The sequence below is a fragment of the Nematostella vectensis genome, chromosome 5, assembly GCF_932526225.1.
Source record: "Nematostella vectensis chromosome 5, jaNemVect1.1, whole genome shotgun sequence".
Taxonomy (NCBI): domain Eukaryota; kingdom Metazoa; phylum Cnidaria; class Anthozoa; order Actiniaria; family Edwardsiidae; genus Nematostella; species Nematostella vectensis.
Window position 1 is genome coordinate 13862386 of NC_064038.1, and position 21506 is coordinate 13883891.

General features: G+C 43.1%; 3 protein-coding genes across 4 annotated transcripts; 2 read left to right on the forward strand and 1 right to left on the reverse strand.

Annotated features, from left to right (window-relative positions):
• The first annotated feature begins 34 nt into the window (after nt 1-34).
• Nucleotides 35-15491, forward strand: LOC116619112 (DNA polymerase subunit gamma-1-like). 2 transcript variants are annotated; one of them, XM_048727730.1, is made up of 19 exons: nt 35-885; nt 1306-1492; nt 2113-2361; nt 2869-3131; nt 3514-3897; nt 4703-4942; nt 6015-6393; nt 7210-7367; nt 7496-7549; nt 7880-7997; nt 8485-8620; nt 10224-10330; nt 11763-11902; nt 12275-12397; nt 12476-12529; nt 12789-13038; nt 13987-14103; nt 14600-14717; nt 15205-15491. In XM_048727730.1, the coding sequence occupies exons 1-19, from the start codon at nt 305-307 to the stop codon at nt 15294-15296; spliced, it is 3750 nt and encodes a 1249-aa protein (XP_048583687.1). In that variant the 5' UTR covers nt 35-304; the 3' UTR covers nt 15297-15491. The 2 variants fall into 2 exon arrangements, with proteins under 2 accessions (XP_048583687.1, XP_048583688.1); XM_048727731.1 differs by lacking the exon at nt 4703-4942.
• A 950-nt stretch (nt 15492-16441) lies between these two features.
• On the reverse strand, nt 16442-19149 carry LOC5514000 (phosphoacetylglucosamine mutase). The gene is made up of 2 exons (XM_001634121.3): nt 18636-19149; nt 16442-18337 (listed from the first exon to the last, which is right to left on the reverse strand). Exons 1-2 carry the CDS (start codon nt 19096-19098, stop codon nt 17175-17177), a joined length of 1626 nt encoding a protein of 541 aa, XP_001634171.2. The 5' UTR covers nt 19099-19149; the 3' UTR covers nt 16442-17174.
• A 229-nt stretch (nt 19150-19378) lies between these two features.
• LOC5513999 (heterogeneous nuclear ribonucleoprotein A3 homolog 1) lies at nt 19379-20915 on the forward strand. The gene has a single exon (XM_032383515.2). It carries the CDS (start codon nt 19571-19573, stop codon nt 20474-20476), a length of 906 nt encoding a protein of 301 aa, XP_032239406.2. The 5' UTR covers nt 19379-19570; the 3' UTR covers nt 20477-20915.
• Nucleotides 20916-21506: the final 591 nt, after the last annotated feature.

The following is a 21506-nucleotide window of genomic DNA, read 5'->3' on the forward strand; positions in this document are numbered from 1 at the left end:
TGGTCAGCGGTTTGATATGGTCCCTAGGCTCTCTCGGAAAACTATTCCAAAATGGCGGACGAAAAGAGGTCTCGTTCAAGGAATCTGTAAATTTTTGTTTTCATTATTTAAATTTATGACGGATTTAAAAGAGCTGGACCTTAGAAGATCTCAACGATATACAATGTAATTTGCTAAAGAAACGAAGAAAGATATAATTATCTACGCTCATACATCCGCAAAAGGAGATATGATTTATTGCAAGCAAGATTGCTATTTCCATTACATGTGGGATTTCAGAACTTGGTTGATTGCTTGACAATAGATGGCAACAATGTTGCAGCTTTCTGGTCTAGTTCCAAGATATATCAGCAAGTCAAATGTCCTGGGAAGAGTTGTCCCACATGTGTTGGGTAGGAGACACAGAAGTGATGATCTGCCCCGTTATAATCCTGTTAACATACAAATGCTGTCTGCCTCCCTCCACGAACAGCTCTTCCCCGATACACCAGCTAACACCCAGAGTACAGATGTCATCCAAAAGTGCATTGAGCACCTGAGTGCTCATGGATTATGGGGCAAAACAAAATCTGCTGCAAGAGATGTAGACATGACTCTCCCTCCCCTCCTGGGGGAAAACATTGATGATCATTTCAGGACTATTGCGAGACAACAGAGTAAAGCATACTATGATATGTCACAGGACATAGCATCATCGTCATTGCCGTCGGTTCCTGATATGTGGGAGTTTAGGGCGGGCTGGTGCAGGTATGCGGAGGACGCTGATGGTCTACATGTCACCCAAGTAGAGTGTCCGCCTGATGATGCTTTGGTCTTTGATGTTGAGGTGTTGCAATCTGAGGGTCTTTTCCCAACACTGGCTGTAGCCGCCTCCCCTTCTGCATGGTAACTATAATTAGCATTTCTTTCAAGTGACATGGTAACCCTGTCTGTATTAAAGACCGTTGAAGACACTCTCAGAAAAGGGAGGTTATGTTCTCCAGACAAGCTTTATACTCTTTTTTTCAATTCCAATCCTATTTAATATATATAAGCATATCTTGATCATTATCCAAAGTGTCCAAGAACTACCAAAGTGTCCAAGAACCTATTATTTCTGAGGGATTTAGTCAACTTTTAGTTTACTCTTATTTGTTCAATCCTTTATGGATTAATTTATAGTCCAATATTTTCATTTGTGCAGGGTTCATTGTCTGGATTGGCACACATCCTCCACCTTTTTCCTTTCCTTCTCGTCTTGTATGATTAATGCTTGATATAAAACATTAACCTATCATCTTCTCATTTGCCAACCTTTATAACCAGGTACTCATGGGTCAGCCCACGGCTTGTTAAGGATAAAAGTTACCAGTGGATTGTACGGCCAAGACCTGACCTTTACATACCTCTTGAAACGTCAGATGGCAAGGAAACCCACTGGAGGGAAAGACTTGTGATTGGTCACTCAGTCGGCTATGATAGGTCGTACGTCAAGGAACAATATTACATTAAGGTATACTAATAAGTTGTTTCTAAGATTAATAATAGTGGCTACGATAAACACATTGATAAAAGCACTTAACCCCTGGTATTGTGGACCCCATGAGAAAATCAGCTATAAACATTCTTGGGCCGTGGGAGCTTAAAATTTCATACCCTTTAAATGCACAGGTTACAAGCTTTAACCCCAAAAACTAGCCTGTTAGATGCCTAGCCCTTGTATTTTGGAGAGGAAATCTCTTGTAATCTTTAAGAAGAGCTATCAACAGCAGCATAGCCAAGGTTTCTAAAAGGAGGGTGCACAATGCCTTTATACTTTCATTTAATTGTAACTGCTATTATTGAGTCCCCTTGACTGTGCCCCTGGTCATCAACTATTTGCAAGGAATTGATTTGTCTAATATGTATACCTCTCATTTGGTTTTGCTATACAAATAAGCAATTAGAAAAGTCAACTTGCACTAACAGATTACATGACTTTTTGGGTGGAAAACTCACACTTGCTCAGATTTTAGCAACTTATTTAAGCTATTCTGATTAGCAAAAATATTTATTGGCTTGAATTTGTCACGCAAAAAGTCTCATGATCTGTTAGTGCAAGTCACCTATTCTTGCTTTAACATTTGCTAACAGGGTCCCAAGACATATTTCCTGGACACCCTCAGCCTTCACATGTGTGTGTCTGGACTGACAGGCCTGCAGCGACACTTGTGGACAGCTGCCAACTCTGGCCGCAAGACTCGTCAGGACTGGATGCAGGCCGGTGCTGGAAACAAGCTTGTGGATCTGTATGCTCTCTATTGTGATGGTGAAGCAGTGGATAAGTCCTTGGTGGACGTGTTCATTCATGGTGACATGGGAGATGTACGAGCACAATTCCAGGTAAGAATGTTTTAACATTCTTAAAGCATTCAAAGTATAGTTTAAGGCTGGTTCTCCCTAGGAATTTAAGCAAAAGAGAAAGCACAAGATAATTAACTTTGTTTTACTTTCCCCCTCAATTATAGTTGAGAACAAAGCTTTGGCTAAAATTAAAAGCTTTTAAATGTTTTATGTGATTTATATTTTTTTGGGGGGTCAACCTCCCCTTCCTTAGAGATTCTAAGTAAAAATGCTTAAGAGGAACTGGCTCCAAAGGTATTTTCTATCCTAGACAGGTTATATTGTTTATCCCAAATGGTGCATAAATGTCAAGCCTTTCTCCTTAACAGGGTTCTAATTATATTTTCTTTGCATTCACACGAATTTCACATGAATGGTCAAGTAGAATGACACCTGTCAACAGCCCTTAATAGGCAACCCAGGGGCTAAGTACCCCCCACAAAACAAATGCTGCATTTTATCAGCTTCTTAACGGACAGTTGGAATGCCACTTTCTCCTTCAAACAGGATTTGATGGCTTACTGTGCCAAAGACGTTTCTCTCACCCATGAAGTGTTTGCAGCACTATGGCCATTCTTCCTAGAGCGCTTCCCGCACCCTGTCACCTTTGCCGGCATGCTTGAGATGGGCTCTGCCTACCTCCCTATTGACCAGAGCTGGGACAGTTATCTACGGGACTGCAATGACACGTACGAGGACCTTGAACAAGAGATGAAGGGGTCTCTGATGCACTTGGCTGACGAAGCATGTAATTACCATCATGATAGAAGGTTTGTTATAAGCTAGCCCTATGGGTGGGGAGCATTGTGTTTCTTCCAACTGCTGGGGCTGCAAATAAGTCTATGCTAAGCACTGTTGAAACAGCGCCTGCATTACTGATAAAAAGGTTCAGAATGCCTGCACTATTTGAGCCCGATGTGGTTTAATAAAAAGGCATTGTATCAAGCAGAATGTGTCTCTGTTTTTTCACGTCTTTGTTTGTTTGTGTCAGTAGGAGAAACCCACTGACAGGAACAAACCAGAACGATAGCACTGACAGCAGGGTATAAACTTTTGTTGGTTGATCCGGAAAAGCAATCATAATATTTCAATTAAATTTGGTTAATGAAGTAAAATGATTTTCAATGGTAATAATGGCGGTTGTTTTTTTAGGTATAGCCGTGATCCATGGCTCTGGAGTCTCGACTGGTCGGTTCAAGACGTGCGCACTAAAGTCCCAAAGAAGCCAAAGAAGCCCAAGAAGAAGAAAACAAGCACCTCGGCGGCCACGATCACCCTGGACAGGATGGAAAGTGATAGCTTAGAGTGCCCTTCTAATAATGAACTAATACATAACGAGGACAAGGAAGAGGTATTTGACGAGTGGAACTTGATCAAGATGGAGAAATATGGCATGCTGGGAAACGCCGCACGTGACACTGGATCATGTGAAGAGGCACATGACCAATCAGAAAAGACAACCCAGCTTTTGTCTGCGATCCCCCCAGCAGAGGAGATTATGTACAAGAGACGGCAGCATTTACCTGGCTACCCTTTGTAAGTTTAATTCAGTCGCTTTTCTTCTCGTCCGTATATTTCCGTTCCTCAAATGCACAGAGGCTCCAAGCGTTACTCGTTCACTCTAAGTTGAACAGCCGTGTGCCTGCAAATGCCCACTATTACTCTAAGTTTTTTTTTTTACATTATAAAGAAATGACCAGTATGGACGTAGTTGCGCAAACCTGTATCGTACCCAACCCCCAGTATTTCGAGGTCCGCTATGGCCCTGGTGAATGAGCGTGGAGCTTGGAGTTTCTGGTGGATCACAAACAGTCTGTCACACCATTCTTTGTTGTGAAAGCTGCTGTCACGCTTTCTCCATCACGTTCCAGTCTTTTTTGGCTTTGCCAACTTTCCATAGTTTCCTATGTGTCTTTTGAACACGAGTACGAGTACCAAGAGATAAAACCAAGCGGTAGCAGCCAGGACTAGAGTGTCACTTCCAGTCAAGGAGGGGGCAAGTCTAGAGTGCTAGGGTGTGGTCGGAAGGGGTTGCTGTTTGTTAAGCCATAGATACGAAGAGAAAGCTAGATACAGACTAGAGGCAAAGCAAACCGCCTCGCTATCATGGGCTGGGAACCTTTTTGCCACCTTTTTGGAAAACTTGAGAACGACTTTCAATGGGCTCTTCTATTAGTGCATCGTCTTGCGTTGTTGGGGCAGACGAGTTCAAGTGCACCCGTATGGTAGTCTAACTACGATCTTTATATTTTATTTGAAGAATATTTACTAGCAATTGTCCCAAAAGTTAAATGCTTATCGTTAGGAAGATTAAAACCAAATCTCTCGAATCTCGAATTAGGTGGTACCGCAAACTCTGCCCGAAGAACGGTGAAGGAGCCTCGCTCGTGAGCCCGCAATGCCAGACAGCGCCCTTGCTTTTGCGCATGACATGGGACGGGTTCCCGCTGCACTATAGCCGCAAACATGGCTGGGGGTATTTAGTTCCTGGTCGAACAGACAATCTTCATCCACGTGACCCCGAGGAAGAAACCGCGGAGAAGCTTGAGAGGCCTGGACCCGATACTCCATTCCCGACAAGGTATGCTACTATGATTAGCGGCCCTGCTCATGTATTATGTTTTTTATATTTTCAAAAACTTAGCATAGGATATTATTTAAGGAGGGATAAGAACAAAATGGAAAAGAGAAAGAAGGAAAAAGGAGCTAACTTCTTATGATTTTCCTGAAAGACCAGTTTTGACGAGGCCTAAAAATGAAACGATACTCTGTTCCAAGGTGTTAGATACATATTTTAAAGGTACTCTAAAATGATTGGCTTCCAGAAAAAAATATAAGGACAGATTTTACCTGAAAATACAAATGAAATCTAGAATTATCAATAAAGGTGTCTCGAAAACAAGCACTTTATCATCTGTCAGTTGTAGTTAATGCAAATTAGTCAATTGCTACATATTCATTATCAATAATTTGCATAAATAATATTACCACACGAAGAAGAAAAACTCGTCGCGCAGAATGTGGGGCCAATTACTGTGTCACGTGACGCGGCTCAGCGCGCCTTATTCGAAACTGTTGCTTGATTGAACAGGCGAAATACAAAGAAAACCGGCAAAAAGCGCAAAACGCCCTATATAGAACTAAATTTCTACTGTACTAGGGCCGTAATAACGTAACACTAAGCCCCGCTAATATTAGATAAAGACGTAGGAAGAAACCACCGGACAGCCTCTATCTGCTGGTGTGCGTCGGACCTTGTGGTCTGCGTCGACAGTTGATTAATTAATAAAACCTTTAAAAGAAAAAGTCGATAACAACGCAGATTTATGTTTTTTAGAACGATATTTCGGCAGGCCAATACCTGCCTTCTTCAGGTTATAAACCTTTATAACCTGGTTATAAACCTTTATAACCTGAAGAAGGCAGGTATTGGCCTGCCGAAATATCGTTCTAAAAAACATAAATCTGCGTTGTTGTCGACTTTTTCTTTTAAAGGTTTTATTAGATAAAGGTTTTGCCCCATTTTGCGCGAGAACCTCTCAACTAACTGCCAGTAGTGCTTATTTACATAAAGTATGTGGTAGTAAATACTGTTACATGAACATGTAAACCTAGCCTTAAGGAACACATTCTAATAATGCGTTCTGCTTCAGTGTATTCCAGTCGCTATGGCAACAGCACCGCATGAATCCCTTGACCTCCTCCCCCTCCCCCTCCCCCCTCGACGACGAAGAACTTGACATTCGCCACCTGACAGACAGTGACATGTGGTCTGAATACGAGTACCAAGAGATAAAAGCCAACGGGAAGCAGCAGGGCCTGGAGGGGGGCTCTCCCAGACAGGAGGGTTGCGAATCTGGACTGCAAGGGAGTAGCCCTGGTCGGGAGGGGGTGCAATGTACCAAACTACAGAGTACGAAGAAGAAGTTAGATTCAGACTGGAGGCATAGCAAGCCGCCCAGCTATCATGGGGTGGGGCCCTTTAACGACGTAGATCTGCCAGGTGTCTGGTTCTTCCGTATCCCGCATAAGGTAACCCTTGAACATCTTGTAAAGAATGCGGCAAGGCGATGTTGGTGCCTAGAAGCGGAAGCGCTTGGTAATAGACGAAGTAGTACGATTATAGATCTGTTTAGCCTCCCTCTCGTAGGCGTTTTAAGGCAGGCGTCACTTATTCCCCCCTAAAAACGCCTACGAGGTGGGCTAAGATCTGTTCATAGCGCTAAAAGGATAGATATTACAGAAGTTTCGAGGCTCCTACCTCTTCGTCTGTGTCTAGTATCTACTAATCAAAAATACAGGCGTGTACCCAGGATTGGCCGAGGGGGGATGCGCAGTCATAGGTATCATATGGAAAAAGCATAGGATTTGAAGATTCCTTAATTAGAAATGACCCACTTTTTTGCCGCCAAGGGGGGGGGGGGGGGGGGGGGGGGTGCGCGCACACCGTGCTCACCCCATTGTACGCGCCTGGATCATCTATAATCTTTTAATGATGGGGACGAGCAGATCACGAAAGTTTAAGTGGTAATTTTCAACTTCTAGGGTGATTAAAATGTGTAATGCCCATGATTAGAAATAAGAACTGGCCTTGCAAGCATAGAGGGCTTTTTACCCTCACAAAAAAAACTTGTATTGGAACGCCTGGATTAAAAAATAAACGCGCTTTATACGGTAAATCACAGACACAGAAGATAGGCAACAATAATCAATAGTCAGCTAGGCTCTCGAGATATGCTCGCTACTATGGAGATAACAAAAAAAACCCTAGGTTTTTAGCACACACACACACAAACTCAAGTTGACCTGGTATCACTCCTCAATGTTTTTTTTTTTTTTTTTTTTTAGAACGGTGACCAGTACCGTTGCGGGAACCCTTTGGCGAAGGATTACATCACCAAGCTGGACGATAAGACCCTAGTTTCGGCTGGTGACCGCAGTGCACGACGGACCCTCGTGACTAACAAGATGATCTCATTCTGGAGAAACGCACACAAGCGGATCACGTAAGTAGGGACTGGGCCGAGTAGGGATTTGGTAGTATTTTCTCACGCAAGCGCTGTTCTCTTCAATGTTGTATGAAGGTAGATTCGGAGTGTAATAAAAAATAAATTATTTTCTTTTGTTATTTCAGATCTCAGATGGCCGTGTGGTTTGGCGCTGATGATTTGCCGGACCAAGTAAAAAGGTAAATATAGTAGACTTTAGCAGGTCGCTTGCGAGTTCACCCGCGGGACCTCGGGCGTAAGAGAGTGGTGAATGGTCGGTATTTTTTCAAAGCTGGAAATTTATTTCATTCGTTTGAAGAGGTAGGCTATATTGCGATATTGCGTTCCGTTTGAAAACTAGCCTTTATGGACTATCAGACGAATACCCAGTAGACCAGACTAGCTTTTGCCAAAACGTTTATGTTTTAGAATCAATCTGCAAAGTCTCATCGTAAGACTTCTCGTAAAGCCTATAAGTTGTACCCAATAAATAATTGGTAACACCTACTTTTCTTTCTGTCTGACGTCAGATCTGCGCAGTTTAGCAGTCACAACACTTATGGAGCCATCGTCCCCCGTGTTATATCAGCGGGAACCGTTACGAGACGAGCAGTGGAACCCACTTGGCTAACCGCCAGTAATCCCAGGGTACGTAGCGAGCTTCGAAGATCCCAGCGTACTTAGCACGCTAAGAAGATCCTAACGTACTTAGCGAGCTAAGAAAGTTCCAAGAACCCTAGCGAGCAAAGGCAATCCCAGGAAACGCAGCGAGCTAAGAAAACCCCACCATCTTTGTAAAATCCACATAATATACAACGTAAAGACTAAAGACACAAAATTTAAAAACAGTTCATTTGTAGCGTATCGAGCTAAGATCCCAGCGACCTTAGCAAGCTAAGAATTTCCCAGCGAGCTTAGCAAGCTAAGAATGTCCCAGCGAGCTTAGCAAGCTAAGAATGTCCCAGCGAGCTTAGCAAGCTAAGAATGTCCCAGCGAGCTTAGCAAGCTAAGAATGTCCCAGGGTTGTAGTGATCTCAGGCATCTCAAGAAATCTCAGGGTACGAAGCGAGCTGGGTACACTCATTGGTACACTCATTGGTAGGGGCTTACTAGTTACGTGTTATCATGTACCCAGGAGGACCGCGTGGGTTCTGAGCTGAAGTCCCTAGTGAGGGCCCCTCCAGGGTACTCATTGGTAGGGGCTGATGTGGATAGTCAGGAGCTCTGGATCGCAGCGGTGCTGGGAGATGCAAACTTTGCGGGAATTCACGGTGGGTAACTCTCCTGAGGTCCCGTCGTTTGGTCACATGGGCATAGCCTGACCCGCATAGAAGGGATGTTTAAAGACACCCTCTTCCTCCACACGAACACCCAAAAGCAGTAAAACCAGTCATACACGGGACCAAAAAAACGGATATGTTTATTTCTAGACTTTCTAGACTTAGGATTTTTAACCGAAACATGAACTTTGAAAAGTGTCCGTTATACAGGTATCCACATAATGGAGGTCTGTACCACGAGGTTTCGGAACACTATGGAAGCTACTATGTAGGATTAGACTTGGGTGTCTATACAAATTCCCGTTCTATAAAGGCACGCGCTCATATTATTCAGTTGCCATTTGACACTGATAAAGAAGCAGCCTCGAAATGTCTGTAATATCTATCCTTTTTAGCGCTCATCAAATTATATTTCCTCGTTCTATGGACACCATCAAAGCTTTGTATCCGTTGCGGCTCATGTGTTAATGACGACCACCTCGAAATCATAGCGGCTCATATGTGAATGACGACCACCTCTTACTCGTTGCGGGTCATGTGTAAACGACCACCTCGAACTCGTTGCGGGTCACGTGTAAACGACCACCTCGAACTCGCTTCGGCTCGTGAGTAAAAGACCACCTCGAACCCGTTGCAGCTCATGTGTAAACGACCACCTCGAACTCGTTGCGGGTCACGTGTAAACGACCACCTCGAACTCGCTGCAGCTCATGTGTAAACGACCACCTCGAACTCGTTGCGGGTCACGTGTAAACGACCACCTCGAACTCGCTTCGGCTCGTGAGTAAAAGACCACCTCGAACCCGTTGCAGCTCATGTGTAAACGACCACCTCGAACTTGTTGCGGGTCACGTGTAAACGACCACCTCGAACTCGCTTCGGCTCGTGAGTAAAAGACCACCTCGAACCCGTTGCAGCTCATGTGTAAACGACCACCTCGAACTCCTTGCGGGTCATGTGTAAACGACCACCTCGAACTCGCTGCGGCTCATGAGTAAAAGACCACCTCGAACCCGTTGCAGCTCATGTGTAAACGACCACCTCGAACTCGTTGCGGGTCACGTGTAAACGACCACCTCGAACTCGCTGCGGCTCATGAGTAAAAGACCACCTCGAACCCGTTGCAGCTCATGTGTAAACGACCACCTCGAACTCGTTGCGGGTCACGTGTAAACGACCACCTCGAACTGGTTGCGGGTCATGAGTAAAAGACCACCTCGAACCCGTTGCAGCTCATGTGTAAACGACCACCTCGAACTCGTTGCGGGTCACGTGTAAACGACCACCTCGAACTCGCTGCGGCTCATGAGTAAAAGACCACCTCGAACCCGTTGCAGCTCATGTGTAAACGACCACCTCGAACTCGTTGCGGGTCACGTGTAAACGACCACCTCGAACTGGTTGCGGGTCATGTGTAAACGACCACCTCGAACTCGCTGCGGCTCTTGAGTAAAAGACCACCTCGAACCCGTTGCAGCTCATGCGTAAACGACCACCTCGAACTCGTTGCGGGTCACGTGTAAACGACCACCTCGAACTCGATGCGGCTCATGTGTGAACGACGACCTCCTTATCTTTATTCTTGGATCCACAGGCTGCACTGCGTTTGGTTGGATGACGCTGCAAGGGCAGAAATCAGACGGCACTGACTTGCACAGTAAGACCGCTGACACGATAGGGATAAGCCGAGACCACGCCAAGGTCAGTCACGTGATCGTGACCGCGTCATTGTGGTCATCATGCTTATAGAAATAGAATGACGTCACTCGTTAACGATTACCTGGATGGAACATCATGTATAAGGTGTGACGCCTAGTTGTGGCGTCAGGAGCCGAACATGATGCCATACGCTTTAGTAGTAATGCGCTGTGACAGCATATAGGCTCTGGGTGACCCGGAAATTCCGGAAACTATGTGAGAAATTGTGTCCTTTCGGGAAAGTCCATTTTGCCGCCTGGCAGACGGGCGTATTTATGGCACGTTCCGTAGCTAAATATGGCGTTCGTTTATTTAGGTGTTTAACTACGGTCGTATTTATGGCTTTTAGTTGTTTAACTACGGGCGTATTTATGGTTTTTAGTTGTTTAACTACGGGCGTATTTATGGCGTTTAAGTGTTTAACTTCGGGCGTATTTATTACGTTTAGGCGTTTAACTACGGGCGTATTTATGGCGTTAAGGTGTTAAACTTCGGGCGTATTTATGACGTTTAGGTGTTTATCTACGGGCGTATTTATGGCGTTTAGGTGTTTAACTACGGGCGTATTTATGACGTTTAGGCGTTTATCTACGGGCGTATTTATGGCGTTTAGGTGTTTAACTACGGGCGTATTTATGGCGTTTAGGTGTTTAACTACTGGCGTATTTATGGCGTTTAGATGTTTGACTACGGGGGTATTTATGGCGTTTAGTTGTTTAACTACGGGCGTATTTATGGCGTTTCGGTGTTAACTACTGGCGTATTTATGGCGCTTAGATGTTTGACTACGGGCGTATTTATGGCGTTTAGGTTTTTTTATGTGCGTATTTATGGCGTTTAGGTGTTTAACCACGGGCGTATTTATGGCGTTTAGGTGTTTTACTACGGGTGTATTTATGGCGTTTAGGTGTTTAACTACTGGCGTATTTATGGCGTTTAGATGTTTGACTACGGGGGTATTTATGGCGTTTAGGTGTTTAACTACGGGCGTTTTTATGGCGTTTAGGTGTTTAACTACGGGCGTATTTATGGCGTTTAGGTGTTTAACTACGGGCGTATTTATGGCTTTTAGGTGTTTAACTACGGGCGTATTTACGGCGTTTAGGTGTTTAACTACGGGCGTATTTATGGCGTTTAGGTGTTTAACTAAGGGCGTATTTATGGCGTTTAGGTGTTTAACTACGGGCGTATTTATGGCGTTTAGGTGTTTAACTACGGGCGTATTTACGGCGTTTAGGCGTTTAACTACGGGCGTATTTATGGAGTTTAGGTGTTTAACTACGGGCGTATTTACGGCGTTTAGGTGTTTAACTACGGGCGTATTTACGGCGTTTAGGTGTTTAACTACGGGCGTATTTATGGCGTTTAGGTGTTTAAGTACGGGCGTTTTTATGGCGTTTAGGTGTTTAACTACGGGCGTTTTTATGGCGTTTAGGTGTTTAACTACGGGCGTATTTACGGCGCGGGGCAGAAGTTCGCGGAAAGGCTGCTGCTGCAGTTTAATCATCGCCTGACCGACACGGAAGCGAGGCAAAAGGCTGAGCGACTTTACTCAAGTACCAAGGGCACGGCGCGGTACGTACATGGAAACGAGGCTTAAAGGGCGATGTTAAAGAAGACATTCGGGAGTAAATTCCCGATTCGCGTTAAATTAACTAGATTTGCTTTTACGTTTATATATTTATGGGTGCTAATTTAAGGTACATATAGTGAGCTCGTCTTAACGAGAATCGCATATAATACTTGCCAATAGTCTGCGTAGTAAGAGCGAGTAAGAACGCATGAAAAGTTGCGCAAAAATTTCTCTCGTCTAGCTCTTATCTGAGACCCACGGTACCACTTGCTACTTAGGCAATATATATTATCGAACGGATTTGCAACGCGCTTATGATTGTAATCGTAGATAACAATTAGTCCTGGTTCTACTGTATGGATTTTATTTGCCAGGTATGTGTTGTCAGACTACGGGCATGAAGTTGCTCATGAGTTTGGGATCCCTGTAGATGAAGATGGCTGCGTAGAGACTCGGGTCTACTGGGAGCTGGTTAGACGGACTACACGAAGACGAAGGTATAAACTTGCCCTGATTAATGGTAGAGGTCCAATTCAACATTGTTAATAATCGGATCATTCTACTTGTCTTTTAAGAAACAAAAATTTCAAGAAAAGTATCGAGGCTGGTCGAAGATGGCACGGAGGAAGGTAACGTAAAGGAATTGCCAGGCGTTGCTTGCGTCAGGAAGTGATATGCGCGACACGTCATAGACCTCGGTTCTTATGTTCAAGTGGTAATACAGTGGTAATGGACAATGTATTTGGCGAGTTCGAACGTCCAGCAAACTGGAGATGATCTGGCCTACCTTTTTTGTTATTGAACGAGTCCGAGATTATCACGTGGGCCCGCATGTTCAACACGTGATCAATCCTTTTAACACGCGACTTACATCTTATTTGTTTTTAGTGAGTCTGAGATGTTCAATAAACTGGAGATGATCGCCCAGTCGGACGAGCCCCGGACCCCAGTGCTCGGGTGCCGAATAAGCCGCGCCCTGGAGCCGTGGGTAGTGGGCGGTGCGTTCATCACTAGTCGAGTGAACTGGGTGGTCCAGTCCTCCGCGGTTGACTACCTCCATCTGATGCTTGTATCTATGAAATGGCTCTTCACTGAGTATGGTATCGATGGCAGGTTCTGTATCAGTATTCACGACGAGGTGAGTGCAGCACGGGCAGACCAAGGCTACTGTCGTTAATAGGCCATTCCAGCCATAAGGATGCGCGCGCACACACCGTGGAAACCTACCTCAACTACCGTCATGCAGCGCGCGCTTCGTTTGATGTAAGCTTAAAAAAGCGCGCGCTGCATTCTGGTAGTTGAGGTAGGTTTCTATGGTTATGCGCGCGCAAACTTATAACTGGAATGGCCTATTATATAAACTGTGTAGAGAGAATTAAGTTTATGAAAAATCGTGAAAAACAAAAACAAAAATTGTTTGCGTAGGTGATGTTTTTGAACCACCGACAGCAAACGATATTTTGTAAGCCCCCGTGATTGAGCAGATGTCATTGGGGTGGAGAAAAACTTCAAGGAAAAACGTTAGACAGACGATAGCCGTCCTTTGTACAGAAACATACTTGTTCAACAGTGGCATAGAACCATGCTTTGAGTTCCGCTGAAAATTCCATTTGTGCCTCCCTGCTAGCAGAGGACTCTTTTTTTCTGCAGCCATCGGCTACCTGGCGTTCGCAAGGTAAGCCATAAAGAGAAATACAGAGAAAAGAGCCCTTTGCTAGCAGGAACATTGATACCGCTTTAAAAGCAGGCACTTTTTGGAGCGGTAGACGGATGATAATTTCTGCCCATTTTTACCATGCTGTCTTTAGAAGTATTTTACACGAGAAACGCATGGTCTTAGTCGTCTACAGGCCTGTGCCAATCAAAATTTTAGTTTCAATTTGCCATCTTTACATGCAAGTCGCGTTATTTGTTGTACATACATGTCGTAATCTGTGTCATGTGTAATGTGCCACGTGTCACATGTAATGTGTCGTGTCACGTGTAATGTGTCACGTGTCACGAGTAATGTGTCATGTGTCACGTATCACGAGTAATGTGTCACGTGTCATGTGCCACGTGTAATGCGTTATGTGTCACGTGCCAGGTGCGTTACCTCGTGGCAGAGGAGGACAAATACCGCGCAGCCCTGGCACTACAAATCACCAACCTGCTGACGCGTGCAATGTTCGCGTACAAGCTGGGCATGAACGACCTGCCACAGGTATGACAGACTATATTTAGTTGAACTCTACTGAGCCTGGGTTAGCTAGCGTTTTTGTGGGGTTTCAGCGGAGAGCGAGCGAAGAGTATGGCCGCGCGAGTTGTCTTCCATGCATTTATTAGTTCGACAAAGTACGTTTAGAAAGCTCAGTCAGGTGCGTGTATTCCAGCTTTCAATACTCTTGATGTGAAATTATCATACCACGATGTTTACTTGAAAGATCAGTGTCCACTTAATAAGCCAGGATGGTTATACACATTACTGCAACTGTTTTTGTTTTCTCTAGCTGTTTCTTTTTCTTAGCCCTAATATTGCGCTTTACGCCCCTTACATTCGCGCGCACATCTCGCCCTTTCCCCGAACAATTTCCGACTTCTTGCATGCGCGTGAGTCAAGAGCTTTGATGTTTTTTTCTCCCGTGCTACCGATGGTCGGTATAGGCCGGTACAGGAACGAGGTTCTAAAATTCTTGTCTTGTTGTTTGTTGAATTTACAGAGTGTTGCGTTCTTTAGTGCTGTTGATATTGATAAGGTCTTGCGTAAGGAGGTAAACCTGGACTGTAAGACTCCCTCCAATCCTCAGGGACTGCAGAAAGGCCAGGGGATCATGCCAGGTAAGACTGTCATCTTTTGATGCAAGAACCCACCCAAGAGTGTGATCTTTCAATAAAGGCTCCATCCAACCCCAAGGACTTCAGAGCGGCCAGGTGTAAAGATAGTCCTAAACCGTTAGGCTTATATGCAAATGGTGCGAGATCGTTTGTTTCATATCATTTTGTATGCATTTACATTGGAACTAAAAAGAGCAGCGTTTTTCTATGCACTAAGACTAATCTTACCCTCATCTCAAGAATAAATTAAAGCAGCCAGCCCCCTTAGAACGGAAGTCTTTGAGACCCGGGGGTACCCCCTCCCCCTTAAACAGGAAGTGCCCCCAATATCACCGCCTTACTACTTATACCTTTAATATTTAATTTTATCTTTAATTATGACAATTGGTTATAGTAGTATCAATGGGAGGATTTTCTCTACCACGAACTATTTTCAAATGCATTTTAACGGTATTTTGCTCTAAAATTCGTGTATTTCTTTACGTACTAGGCGAAGCGTTGGACATACATCAGATCTTACAGAAAACAAATGGATGCCTCAGAAAAGTGGAACATTTGAATGTGCAAGACAGTGTTCAGTAAACCTTGCATTGATGTAGAAACACTACAATGTCATTGTAATCAAGATGTATGCCAAACTACATTTTGTACACAAAATATTGGAGAGAAATAATGTAAATAATAAATGAACTTAAAACGATTGGACATGAAAAGAGCCATCGTTTATTAAAGGCATTTGTTCAAGTGTTCAAGACAATAAAAGTACACTTCCGGTCATAACTGATTACTTTCTTCATTTATTACAGTGGAGCCCCGTTAATACGGACACCCTCGGGACCTTCATAAGTGTCCGTATTATCGGGGTGTCCGTATTAAGCCGGCTGCTGTAAAAGACGTCAAAAATGCATTTTAAACACTCAGAACTCATGCTACAGCAACACAACATTGCTTCACATTGAAATTTTGATCTTTAAAACTCGTGTATCAAGTAACATTTAGATAAAGTACTTCTGCGAACTAGTGACATGTTCCGGTTATTTTTTTATTACTAAATTCATAACAATATTTTTAAAAACAACAACAAAACAGGATAACTACTCCTTTCCTCTATCGTCCTTGCGATTGCCAATTTTAACTCAGTTACTCTAACTGAATCCGTTACTGTATATCAACAAAGGTTGTGAAAACTCTGCTCAAAAGGCATTTTGTACACTCTGACTTTGCCTAGTTTATAGTCTGGTACGCGAACTTATCTTTGTGACTGTTCTACACAGCACTGTTTACTGTGTTCTGTTTTATCTTTTAGCATACTTGATGTGTCTATTTGCTTAAAAGCATTAGGTTTAGAAAATCTTGATAATATCCGATCAGAACCCGAGAAATACCTTATTAAAAGTGCATCAATCTTCTAAAGGTGCGAGACTCGAATTTCTTTTGTCCGTAAACCGGGGTTAATTTTGTATGTAAAATGTCTTTTGGGCCACATAGAAGTGTCCGCTGTCCGTATTAACGGGTGTCCGTATAAAGCGGGTTAAATTATAAAAGAATATATGAGACTTTTGTTGGGACTTTGAATACTGTCGAGAAAAACAGGGTGTCCGTATTAAGCGGGTGTCCGTAGAGCGGGGTTCCACTTTCAAATTTGCGATTGAACTGAAACCTCCCTTTTTAATAGCCTCCATTTAGCCAAGTTAACCCAACTCAGTAAGTTTGTTTATTACAACACATCCATTTTCTTTAACCTTTACTTTTATGCAATAACCCTTGAAACCTTACAACCCATATTTTTTTTTTCACTGGATCACTTCCTAGAAAATACTTTGAATAAGACAGCTTTGAGGATATTGGAGAGCTCACATGGTAATTGAAGGTATTGTGGGTATATAAGCAAATAAACCTGCACTGAATATGTGACATATTTATTCAGAGGTGGTGGTAGCCTGCTAGCAAAGTTTATGTGGTATTGCAGCATAAACTGAAACCCCACATAACTTTTATATACATATGCTATACAGGCTAAGGTTTTCTTTTCTGTTTTAAGAGGGTTCAATTTCTGCTGAAATATTGAACATTATGAATTCTAGAGGCTTTCACAGCAACTGGGAAGCATGGCTTTAAAATTATTCTAATGTTGCTTGTTCTTGCATCATTCCACCACCTACATTACATTAGATAAAAATTCAATTGTATTTAACATGGAATGAAATCAGTTCTTTTAGGCTAATCAATTGAAAGATTTGATAATACACATTCTCTTGATCAGTTAATTGACAAATCACAAATACTAAGACTTTCCAAAATGTAAAAAAAATACATATTCGGACCAACAACAAAACAGGGGACCTATTTTATTTTAGAAACAGCTCAACTTGTAATGAACGCATGTATGGGTATAAAGTAGAAATTGGAGTCCATTTAATGAGAGTTCCACTGCAGCTTGATTATCTTGCAATATTATTCTTATGATGGCCTGTCCCCAACTCCGCCAGCAAAATCAAACACTTTCTGAGCAACTTCAACAGCTAGTTTGTCAGCAGCGTCACGACTATCAGCTTCTGCATATACACGGACCACATCCTCCGTACCAGACGGTCTTGCAAATGACCTCCCCTTGCTATAGTTGGCTACCAGCTTAGAAATTTCAACTTGTAGGCCTTGAGGCTCAATCACTTGTTCCTCTGTATCTGATGTCTTGATGACTGTACGATCCTTTACTTTGACTTTCAATTGCCGATTGCAAAGATCTGTGTAGCAGTTAAACCAGTCTTCCAGCTCCCAGTCCTGTGCATTCAGAATAGACTCAACAACAAGCATATCACTAATGGAATCCCCGACTGCCTGATTGACCAAATCAATTAAATAGATCAGCTCAGTTGCTGCCCTGTGCTGCTCTGAATTTTTCTCAGATTTCTGGGCAACTTCTTTGATTTTTGCTACAGCTTCTTTGCTGAAAAGAACTGTTCCATGTCCATTGGCTTCAAAGTAGACCCCAATATCGAACTGCTCAGCTCTGTGATGAACAAACTTCACACCTGTCTTGGCCAGAGCAACTGGAACCTTCAAGACATCTTGTGCATACCTGGTTGAGCTTCCATTAGCGTAAGCTGTCTGAACCATCCCAAGACCTCTGGAGAGAACCACATTTGTTTTGTCCAGGCGTTCCTTAATAAAACCAGCAATCAGAGTGGCAATGCGGTCACCATCCAGTAGGTGAAACTGGCTGTCATTACCCATGAAGAAGTACATGACTCGGTCTGCGTCGCCATCATATGTAACGCACTTGTCGCCAGGGCAAATAGTCATATTATCAGGGGCACACTGGTACAGCTTGACATAATCAGCACCACACTTTTCATTCAGTTTACTGACTTCACCCTCGTTGAAAATCACAAGCGGTAACTCCCCCTTCATATGGTTGGCCATTTCTTTAACCTTCAGTGCTCCAACCCCATTCGCACCATCTAGTTTAATTTGCTTGGCTTTGCCTTTTCCAGCTAACATGCGCAGGTGAATGAATGCCTTGGACAATTTCTTATAGTAGCCTTGTTCAGTGGCCTCACCATACTCGCCTTGGGTGTTATGGCATCGTACCATGTAGTGGAGTTGAGGTGTTGTAAGCACCCCTAGAGGGAAAGCAACATAATTGTTTTTATTAATAGCTCAATGTTAAGGGGTGACTTCTGTGAGGGTGTACAAAGTGTTAAAAATTCAAGGCTTGTAAAATTATGTTAATATACCATTCATAGTATTCAATTCTATTCACCAACTCCTAAGAGAGCACTGTGAATGTGTCGTTGCGTGACGGATTGTGTTATTTCGTGACGGAGGTGTGTCAATCAAAATAAATAAAGTCACCCACGTAGCACCCCGCCAAACAAGACAAACAAGGAAATGAACAGATTTAAAGCACAAGAAGCTTACCATAATCGTGATATAATCCACCTAGTGCCTGTATCCCATCCATAAGTGCTTTAGTGAACGCTAAACCGCTGGGTCTAGTGTCACGCGCGATAAACACCTTTCCGGGTCTGCACATTTCCACCTTCGTCTCATGAATAACATCTTTGAGCGCGCCGATGAGATCGTTGGCATTCGCAAGCGATGTAGCGTACTTCTCCCATGATTCGGTCAACATCTCACCAAGGGGGTCGACTAGCTTTACACCGTTATCGTAAATAGGGTTGTGAGAGGCCGTGATTACAACTCCAATAGCTTGACCTTCCTTTGCACGCGAGCGAATCACGGCTAGCATTCCCATGCGAAACATGACCGTTTCAAGGGTGTCAGCACGGGTTCTGAACCCCGCAGTCCCGTAGGAAAACTTGGTGTCCAATTTGGGGTATTTCTTGCTGACTTCGGTGACATTTTCTAGCAAAGAATCCATCGTGATGAAACTTGTGATGGAAAAATATGCAAACTACGCCAAGTCACAAGGACACGTAGAATACTAGGACCTAGTCTACCGCCAGCACAGGTTACCCATGTTAAAGTATATTTCAGATTCAACCCAAATACATACAGAAAATGAAAGTATTTTCATTGCACACGAGAAACTAAAAATGGCTTATCAATTTTTTTTCACTTTAGTTGGATATATATTTTTTGTAGGACTTTTTTCCTAGAATGGAACACATGATCATTCTTCAATCGAGCGACCGCTGACCATGGTTTTGCAGATTCGGCGTCTGTAAGCACGCGGTCAAAAGCCGACTTCAACTCCAGTAGTAGATTCGCTTGCACACAACTTCAGCCGCGAAAATATTCCCGAAACCTACCTCAAAACAAGACCAACGCGCTATTTACCTATTGCCGAATAACTTGGAATTTCATAGGATCGTATTTTATCGCGGAGAAAGATGGCCTGGAGAGACAACCCAGATATCAAGAAACTCTATGTTGGCGGCTTGAAAGAGGAAACGACCGAGGAAAACATCAGAGAACATTTTCAACAATACGGCGAGATCACGGAGTTAAACCTTGTCAGGACGCCTGAAGGCAAGTCCAAAGGTTTCTGCTTCGTAAGTTTTAGCGATTCAGACTCCGTCGATAATATTTTGTTCAACTTCGAATCGCATTCTTTGGATGGAAAGAAGATTGAGGTAAAACGAGCTATTCCACGGGGTGACACAAATCCACTTGCTCACGTCCGGACGAAAAAGCTGTTCGTTGGAGGTCTAAAAAATGAGCAAACCGAAGAAGACATCAAGACTGCTCTTGCTGAAATGGTTCCCTTCCCTCCCGAAAGCATCAAACTTATGAAGGACAAAATGACCAACAAATTCAAAGGCTATGCCTTTGTCAACTTCAACAACGAACACATTGTGGACAAACTATACATCATCCGTAAAGCTGAGGTGGCAGGCCTCCCAGTTGAGCTGAAAAAGGCGGAGGAATTTGGTGGTGGAGCAGGTGGTGAGAGAGGAGGGCGTGGTGGCAGAGGGGGTATGCGAGGTGGAGGAAGGGGTGGATTTGGAGGGAGAGGGGGTAGAGGTGGAGGACGTGGTGGCAGAGGAGGAGGGGGTTATGGTGGTGATGACTACAGTGGGGCTGGTTACGATGGTGGCTGGGGTTATGAAGGGTATGGCGGAGATGGTTATGGCAGCTATGGTGGCGATTATGGTGGATATGGTGACTATTCTGGTTATGGTGGTGGTTATGGGGGAGGGTACGACTACAGTACTCAGGAGCCTTCAGGTTATGGGCCCAGTCGTGGTCGCGGTGGCAGAGGACGTGGAGGTGGTGGCGGTTACCGGCCTTACTAAGCTTAGCAGTATTTTATTCCCAACCATTCCACAAAATAGTGACTCTAGCAAGCCTGATAAGCATTCTGTCTTACAGGATTTTGTATCTACAGACATTCATTGAGCAGTTAAACAATTGACTGATGCTTAATAATGCACTTCTAGAAGAATTCCAAAGTTTTGCTACTTTTGTTTTTAATGTAAATACCATAAGCAGTACAATAGTGTTTTGGGATATATTCAACACCAGTGAGGATTATACATTATGCTTGTTGTGATATGGCAAACTAGTGTTTTAGCTGCAGAAAACATGTTGAGGCATTTTCTCAGATTTTAAGTAATATAGTTTTTAGTGATGTGCAATTGGGTTTCTTCAGTAATTTCCATTACGAGTCTCATTACATTTTGTTCTGTAATTTTTGTCCAACTTTTGTTTCAATAAACCAGATTTTGAATATAATTTTTGTGTCTTTCCTTTTTGTCTGACAATTTTACCCTGCAGCCAGGGACCCAGCAATTTTATGAAGATAATTTTCTTCAATTTTTACAAGGTAATGTATTTTCATTTGGCTTAAAAATGTTTTTACAGCTTTATATGAATACAGGATGAAATCCATCAATTTTACAAAGATAATTTTCTTCAATTTTAACAAGGTAAAGTATTTCAATATGGCTTCAACATTTTTACAGATTTGTATCATTGGAGTGTACAATCCAACATTTCCATCGGTTTATGGAGATAATTTTCAACAATTTCAGGTAAAGTATTTTTGTATGCAAAATATTAGCTATATATTTTTTATATTATTTACAGAGACAATTTATGCTATTTATTAACAAGGTTTACACACTGTTAAATGCAAGGAAATACTTTAATAGTTTGTAAAAAGTTTGTAAAATATTGTATAGACTTCCTAGTCCTTGTAATATACCATGAAAACCAGACAAAATATGAGAAGTTAATAAGGAGACACTTTCAACATCTTCTACAATTCCCTGTAACCATATTTCCTTCCAATGTCCCATTTTACTTTCATCCATTAAGTGGGTC

Excerpts from the sequence above, each read along its gene's own strand:
- LOC5514000 (XM_001634121.3), bottom strand. The coding sequence starts at position 19,098 with ATGGATTCTTTGCTAGAAAATGTCACCGAAGTCAGCAAGAAATACCCC. Across the intron at positions 18,338-18,635 it reads TGGATTATATCACGATTATG|GGGTGCTTACAACACCTCAA; the intron begins GTAAGCTTCTTG and ends CTTTCCCTCTAG.
- LOC116619112 (XM_048727730.1), top strand. The coding sequence starts at position 305 with ATGGCAACAATGTTGCAGCTTTCTGGTCTAGTTCCAAGATATATCAGC. Across the intron at positions 8,621-10,223 it reads AAACTTTGCGGGAATTCACG|GCTGCACTGCGTTTGGTTGG; the intron begins GTGGGTAACTCT and ends TTGGATCCACAG. Across the intron at positions 10,331-11,762 it reads TAAGCCGAGACCACGCCAAG|GTGTTTAACTACGGGCGTAT; the intron begins GTCAGTCACGTG and ends TATGGCGTTTAG.
- LOC5513999 (XM_032383515.2), top strand. The coding sequence starts at position 19,571 with ATGGCCTGGAGAGACAACCCAGATATCAAGAAACTCTATGTTGGCGGC.